The sequence below is a fragment of the Cyprinodon variegatus genome, unplaced genomic scaffold (assembly GCF_000732505.1).
Source record: "Cyprinodon variegatus isolate N-32 unplaced genomic scaffold, C_variegatus-1.0 Scaffold47, whole genome shotgun sequence".
NCBI lineage: Eukaryota > Metazoa > Chordata > Actinopteri > Cyprinodontiformes > Cyprinodontidae > Cyprinodon > Cyprinodon variegatus.
In genome coordinates this window covers 1,160,738-1,168,904 of record NW_015150500.1, presented here as the reverse complement: position 1 = coordinate 1,168,904, position 8,167 = coordinate 1,160,738, and the positions used below count along the sequence as shown (strand labels likewise).

The 8,167-nt window shown below is 37.4% G+C and overlaps 1 protein-coding gene across 5 annotated transcripts in view; it reads right to left on the bottom strand.

Annotated features, from left to right (window-relative positions):
* Nucleotides 1-6,462: 6,462 nt before the first annotated feature.
* LOC107082111 (inositol 1,4,5-trisphosphate receptor type 1-like) overlaps nucleotides 6,463-8,167 on the bottom strand; it is a 113,723-nt gene continuing 112,018 nt past the window's right edge. For 4 of the 5 annotated variants that reach the window (XM_015370606.1, XM_015370608.1, XM_015370610.1 and 1 more), the window contains one exon: nucleotides 6,463-7,765. In XM_015370606.1, the coding sequence (XP_015226092.1) occupies nucleotides 7,679-7,765 (87 nt within the window). In that variant the 3' untranslated portion in view covers nucleotides 6,463-7,678. The remainder of the gene's footprint in view (nucleotides 7,766-8,167) is intronic. The other variant, XM_015370611.1, reaches the window with a different exon arrangement.

Here is an 8,167-nt window from a genome sequence, read left to right as displayed (position 1 = left end):
GCCCCCTTTCCCAGAGGGAGGCTCCTTATTGGCCGAGGCGCTGCTTACGTCAGAGCGGAGGCCGGCGCGCCACGAATCCCGTGTACCACCATGCTGGAGTATATGGAAACAAGGCTGCGCAGCATGGAGGGAAGGGCGGTGATGGCGGAGTGTTCAGCGGGAGTCCGGCCTGAAGGAAAGGGTTACCTAGAAATATGTACAGCAAATAAGAGACTGACAGGACGGATATGATCCAGGATCATTGCCTAATGTTTGGGACAGCAGTGAGAAATAAGCAGCAGTTTAATAGACTGCACTGAAAAAAAGAATGCAACAATTTTTTGCATTTAATCATATTTAGTTACTTTAACACAATTCTTTCATGTTAGCAGGGAAGGACATAAAAACAATTGTGTTAATGTAACTAAATGTAATTACGTAAATGCCAAAAGTGGTTGCATTATTTTTTTTTCAGTGTAATAAACAATATTTACCTGGAAGTGCACAGCTCAGACAGGGGTGAGATGAACCACGTGGACTTGTGCATGTAGACGGTGTGTGTCGTCATACATGGTGCAGACTGTCACGTTGACCACCCCATAAGAAGATGTTACCCCCATTCCTGTGCAGGCCTTCTAGAAAACTTTAGTCCAGTTGCTTAAACTCATCCTTTCAAGCTTGATTTTGGTCTATTTTTTGCATCAGGACAGCCACAAGATAATTTATAGTTGTGTACAAAGTCTATTGTCATTTCCTAGAATGAAGAACCTGCATATGTATTTCTATATTTGCTTCCACGAAAGGTGGTTCCTAAAAGAATAATATGAAAACAAAAAAAATGTTTATGAGTCTTAGACTGTGTTTCAAAATCCACCAATCCACCATGCGATACACCATACAGGGAATCCATACCCCTTTAGAAATAGACGCTAGTGTGAGTTGATGAAACTGGAAATTAATTAAATATCCTAAACATATTACGGATGCTTAAAAAGTTGTACGCAAATTCCTATTCTCAAGTGCTAAAGATTAGCCAGTTTGGAACACCTTTGTCTGCTCTTGCAAAATTTGTCATCAATGAAATTAAATGCTGCAACTGTTATGCCATTAGAGAAGTACAGATATTTGATCCAAACAAAAAAATAGATGCATTATATAAATAAGCACTTAAACTAATGAAAGCTTGTCCTTTACTCCCCAATCCATACATACACAATTATGCATATAACTGAGGAATTAGGTAGACAAATTTTCAAGCAGACTGCACCATTGTGCAGTTTGTAGAACTGCTGACTGGGAATCGAACCTGGAACCTTCTTGATGCAAGAGTCTTTCTGCATGGAGTTTGCATGTTCTCCCTGTGCATGCGTGGGTTCTCTCCAGGTACTCCGACTTCCTCCCACAATCCAAAACATGACTGTTAGGTTAATTGGCTTCTCAAAATTGTCCTTAGGTGTGAGTGGCTGTATGTCTCTGTGTTGCCCTGCGACAGAGAGTTGTAACCTGCCTCTCGCTAATAGAATCCTGGAGATAAGCACCGGAATAAGGGCAGAAGATGGATGGAAATTTAAAGTTTAATTTCTTTTTTAACAAAAATTCAAGAAAACTTCAGCTTAATTTTATGTAGTTTCACAAGTAAAGCCAAAGTCTACTTTTTATTATCTTTTCACAAGTGGCAGCCTTAAAACCAATATTTTTAATTTGGGAGTAGCAACTATTGGAAAAAAAAAATAATAAATAAAAAAGTTTTGTTTTTAAAGTCACCCAATCTAACATTACTGAAATCAAACAGATGTGTCACTGACTTAGGAAAGACTATATTACAGAAGCAAGGGAGTGCAAAAAGGTGTTCCCCTGCAAAACTTTGGCAAGATACACCTCCCACTGCAAGAACTCATCAGATTTATGACTGATGGTTTTTCTGGAAAAATATCAGAGACTGAAATAGTAGTGATGCACACTGGGGTGTCTGCTTGTTGGGGAGTGTTATGTGCTCAGTTGGTGAATTGTTGACCTTTGTCCTAGAAAGTTTTTTGTTTTTTACTTGGTTTCTATGCAGTGCTGCTCAGTGTGGCAGTAAATAGCGCTGCTGCCTTGCAGCAAGAAGGTTCCGGGTTTGATTCCTGGCCTGAGGTAATTCTGTATGGAGTTTGCATGTTTGCCCTGGGCATGCGTGGGTTCCTCACTGGGTCCCACAGTCCAAAAACATGGCTGTTAGATTAATTGGCTTCCTTTTAGGTGTGAAGGATTGTTTGTCCTATTTATCTCAGTGTTGCCCTGTGATGAACTGGTGACCTGTCCAGGGTGTACCCCTCCTCTTGCCCATAGACTGATGGAGATAGGCACCAGCAGCCCTTGTGACAGCGCTTGGGATAAGTGTTACGGAAAATGGATGGATGGTTTCTTTGCAATAATCAAAAACATGGTAAAATACCACCTGGTAAAATACCTTTAAATATTTCACTAAAACAAAATTGGGAATTTTTACAAAATGTTAATTTCTGGAAGTTATCTAACAAAAACCTCTTATTTCTGTGTTATAACATGTTTATACACTGTTGCTCATAAAGTTGAAATCATTTTATATTTAGACATTCGTTAGGTCGTGATAATAGAAAGATTAGAAGTTTTGAGAAAATATAAACTTTATCTGTTAAGTAAAAAAAATATATTTTCATAATCATTTACTCAGTCATGTAAAAATGCACCATATTCACACTATGTTAGCAAGCGTATTTACTTTTTGAATTATTTGTAAGAAAAATTTCATATCTGAGAATAAATTTTTTTTTCAAAATATCAACATGATAAAAATTCTAATTTTATAGGAAAGCCTACAGCTAAAGCAATATATGACTTTAAGAGCTAAAGCCATCAGACCAAGAACACGCATAGTGTATTTTGATGTCAAATGTTCTGGGGAATGTGGAGCTAGCTGACAGTTGCCTTTTGAATCTCTGCTTCTGTCTCCTTGAACCCCAGTCGGCCTCGGCACATGGCCACCCACACCGGGCCTGGTTCTGCTAGAGGTTTCTTCCTGTTAAAAGGGAGTTTTCCTCGCCACTGTCGCTATAAGCATGCTTGATGTGAGGGATTACCTTTGAATCAATCAGTCGATGCAATCAGCTGGTTTTCCTTAGGAAACTTTGAATCAATCTGACTGTATGATCTGGTTCAATTGCCTTGAGATGACATTTTCTGTGAATTGGCGCCATATTAAAAAAACTGAATTGAATAAATAAAAAAAGTGCAATAATAGATCTAGTGTAACTTTTTTTGGNAGAGTCTTTCTGCATGGAGTTTGCATGTTCTCCCTGTGCATGCGTGGGTTCTCTCCAGGTACTCCGACTTCCTCCCACAATCCAAAACATGACTGTTAGGTTAATTGGCTTCTCAAAATTGTCCTTAGGTGTGAGTGGCTGTATGTCTCTGTGTTGCCCTGCGACAGAGAGTTGTAACCTGCCTCTCGCTAATAGAATCCTGGAGATAAGCACCGGAATAAGGGCAGAAGATGGATGGAAATTTAAAGTTTAATTTCTTTTTTAACAAAAATTCAAGAAAACTTCAGCTTAATTTTATGTAGTTTCACAAGTAAAGCCAAAGTCTACTTTTTATTATCTTTTCACAAGTGGCAGCCTTAAAACCAATATTTTTAATTTGGGAGTAGCAACTATTGGAAAAAAAAAATAATAAATAAAAAAGTTTTGTTTTTAAAGTCACCCAATCTAACATTACTGAAATCAAACAGATGTGTCACTGACTTAGGAAAGACTATATTACAGAAGCAAGGGAGTGCAAAAAGGTGTTCCCCTGCAAAACTTTGGCAAGATACACCTCCCACTGCAAGAACTCATCAGATTTATGACTGATGGTTTTTCTGGAAAAATATCAGAGACTGAAATAGTAGTGATGCACACTGGGGTGTCTGCTTGTTGGGGAGTGTTATGTGCTCAGTTGGTGAATTGTTGACCTTTGTCCTAGAAAGTTTTTTGTTTTTTACTTGGTTTCTATGCAGTGCTGCTCAGTGTGGCAGTAAATAGCGCTGCTGCCTTGCAGCAAGAAGGTTCCGGGTTTGATTCCTGGCCTGAGGTAATTCTGTATGGAGTTTGCATGTTTGCCCTGGGCATGCGTGGGTTCCTCACTGGGTCCCACAGTCCAAAAACATGGCTGTTAGATTAATTGGCTTCCTTTTAGGTGTGAAGGATTGTTTGTCCTATTTATCTCTGTGTTGCCCTGTGATGAACTGGTGACCTGTCCAGGGTGTACCCCTCCTCTTGCCCATAGACTGATGGAGATAGGCACCAGCAGCCCTTGTGACAGCGCTTGGGATAAGTGTTACGGAAAATGGATGGATGGTTTCTTTGCAATAATCAAAAACATGGTAAAATACCACCTGGTAAAATACCTTTAAATATTTCACTAAAACAAAATTGGGAATTTTTACAAAATGTTAATTTCTGGAAGTTATCTAACAAAAACCTCTTATTTCTGTGTTATAACATGTTTATACACTGTTGCTCATAAAGTTGAAATCATTTTATATTTAGACATTCGTTAGGTCGTGATAATAGAAAGATTAGAAGTTTTGAGAAAATATAAACTTTATCTGTTAAGTAAAAAAAATATATTTTCATAATCATTTACTCAGTCATGTAAAAATGCACCATATTCACACTATGTTAGCAAGCGTATTTACTTTTTGAATTATTTGTAAGAAAAATTTCATATCTGAGAATAAATTTTTTTTTCAAAATATCAACATGATAAAAATTCTAATTTTATAGGAAAGCCTACAGCTAAAGCAATATATGACTTTAAGAGCTAAAGCCATCAGACCAAGAACACGCATAGTGTATTTTGATGTCAAATGTTCTGGGGAATGTGGAGCTAGCTGACAGTTGCCTTTTGAATCTCTGCTTCTGTCTCCTTGAACCCCAGTCGGCCTCGGCACATGGCCACCCACACCGGGCCTGGTTCTGCTAGAGGTTTCTTCCTGTTAAAAGGGAGTTTTCCTCGCCACTGTCGCTATAAGCATGCTTGATGTGAGGGATTACCTTTGAATCAATCAGTCGATGCAATCAGCTGGTTTTCCTTAGGAAACTTTGAATCAATCTGACTGTATGATCTGGTTCAATTGCCTTGAGATGACATTTTCTGTGAATTGGCGCCATATAAAAAAAACTGAATTGAATAAAAAAAAAAAAAAAAAGTGCAATAATAGATCTAGTGTAACTTTTTTTGGAGCTCATGATGCCCAGCCCATTAACAAGGCATCATAGGCCTTTAACAGAGAAACAGGCCCACAGCCTCACACTTCAAGCATGAAGTGCTTTTCCACATAATTGCCCTTTGTTTAACACCAAACCCAAGTGACACAGTTTTGTCTGGCACACTTTTTCCTAGTCTTACAGCTCCAGTTTAAAGGTATAGTGGAGGATTCTCGAAAAACTTTTGAAAAACCCGCCCTCTCCACAACCCTGTACTCGCTCCCCAGTGGGAATGCCCTTTTAAACGTTTGAGAGAGCGTGCACCAGCCCATTTCTCCTTGTGCACACTCTGTTTAAAAGATGCTGTTTGCATCGCTCATACAAGCTTAATTTCCAAAAGAAGTCTTGCAATTTTTCCATTATGTCAGACTCACCATCAGTAAGTGAAAATGGGGACGAGCATAGGATGGCCTTACATAAACATTTCACCAGAATGATATAAAATTAGGAGGACCACTTATTTTGATGATCCACCCGGAAAAAGTACATCCTCCACTATACCTTTATGTCTCATTAGAACTAAAACTCATTCTATTTATTCACATTTCTAATGGTAGGAAAGAAAATCCTTTGTTTTTCCTAGCGTCACCCTCAAACAACTGTGTGGCATATAGTATGTGTCTATTGGTTGTTCTGGTAAACCCTATATGCAACTCTTTGCTGCTGCTTTCCTACAATTAGCAGTTTTTTAAAGCAGCCTTCCAATCCTATGTGATAGTGATCAAAAGGTAACAGAAATACTGTATGCCAAGAAAACAGAAACTCATGGGTTAGAAGTTTCTACAAAATAACGAAAATAAAAATGACTAAAATGTTTGAGCTCCATGTTGTGCCTTTAGAGTATTTTTACCAATATAACTTTGCAGTTATAAACATTTCATTATATTCTCATATATCACACTAAACCAAAGGAAGTCAAAATAATAAGTAATTTATCAAATGTGATTTATAATTAAAAAAATAATGTTGTGCTATATAAGTTGGAAAAGTATAAACAAGCATATCCCCTTTAAAAAGAAGAGTACATCTTTTCTACGGTAATTTAATATTTATTTACAAACTGTGCTTCACTAATAAGCTCCTCAGTCATTATTGTCTAATACAGTATGCTTGGAGAGAATCAACTGCACTGAGAAGCAGGAAAATAAACCACAAGGAAAATACCAACCAACCAGTTCTTACCTTTTAATGTAACATTTGGTACCTCTTTAGTTGCTCTGCTGATTTAAACATGGAACGTAGCAAACGGGGTATTTTACACACGTCTTTATTTAAATAAACTCCAAGAAAAGAATGTACAAATCAGACACAAATTGTCAAATAGTAGAAAAGCTTAGTTTGGTCAAGCAGCATGCCAAGTGACCTCATACTCTTAAACACTTCAAAAGGCATTCTCATGATGATGTTTTACAAAGTAGTTGTGTGCTACAGACAGTATCAGTGCTTTGGACTAAATATTAAAAAACCCATACTTAATTCAGTGTAGACACAATAAAGTTTGTGTTTAATTGATTTTAAGCCCCTATTAATAATAACAAAATAGAGATATTTGGAAGGACTTGCATTGACCCTCCAGTGAATTTATACAACACATCCTTCAAAGTAAATGCTTAGGATTATTTTTAAGACATGTCATCTTTACTAACAGCTTCTAAGAAATCTTTCAGTTTTTGTATGAACTCTCCTAGGACAAAATAGACCTCACTGAGAGATCCTTTAAAGACTTCTGGAATTGATAAATACTTGATATAAAAACAAAAACTATATGTTTTTTTATTAGATAATTAAGACAACATATTAAGGGGTACTTTGAGATCTGGTTCTCTTCAAGGTTTTTTTTTTTTGTCTTTATGTGCTAAATATAAAACACACTCTTTAAAAACTAAAAAACAAAAACATCAACACATTTCATCCTTGTTTCAACATTGCATATAACATTTCTATAAGCTCAGATGAAACCGTTATTAAATAACATGCTGAAACAAACCTTCAAATCGACATGTGGCCTGAGTTTGCAGTCCCACACTGGGGATTCCACCCATGACAAAAGGACACTTGAGGAGAAAATCTCCTTCAGCAACAATGGCTGAACTTTGGCTTTCTGAAGGGAAACAAAAAAAAAAGCTGAAAACAGTTGGGTTCCTGACCCTTAAGTCAATGTGTTCATTTCCTTGACTGACAAGACTGACTTCTAAGGTTTCCAGGCACTTTGTGCAAACTTAACCCACCTAGACACACCCACACTGCAGAGGGTTAAAACTTTCACTTCATGTAGACACATATGTACAAACATGTCTGCTGAAGAGCATATTTCAGAAGGATCAGGTCGACCGTACAGTCAGACATCCAGCCTGAATACATTTGGGCACATTATAGTGCTCTGTTGTGGGTAACTGGGGCACTGGTGAAAGTTGAACTGTCCTCCAGGGAAATCATGCAGGCTGCTGGGGATTAATGTTCAGATGTGGGGGATGACCCAGAAGACCTATTCGTTGTTTCTGCTTCCTCTGCTCAGTCATCTGTATGAGGAAAACAAGAAGAGCAGTACAAAGGTTACATTTCAATTAGAGGAACTTCTGTATTCAAGTATTATGACCTTAGACACACCTTCCATTGCTGCTGTCAGACTGAGCAGTGTTTATGTTTATAGACTGCTTTCCTAAAAAAGTTAATTTAAAAAAGCAAATCTTGCTTTGGAAGTAAAATGAATGATCTATAGTCTGGATTATACACATCAATTGTTAGCTAATTGTTCTATATGCTACTATAAGTCTATTGAAAATATCAATTCTATTATTGTAATTTAAGCATAATGATAAAAGCCCATTATACTGTATCTGTCAGAGAGGCTATGTGCTGATAAGCACCTAATCTCTTGCTCACCTCGAGAGATTCCTATGAGATTAAAACCACAAAACGAA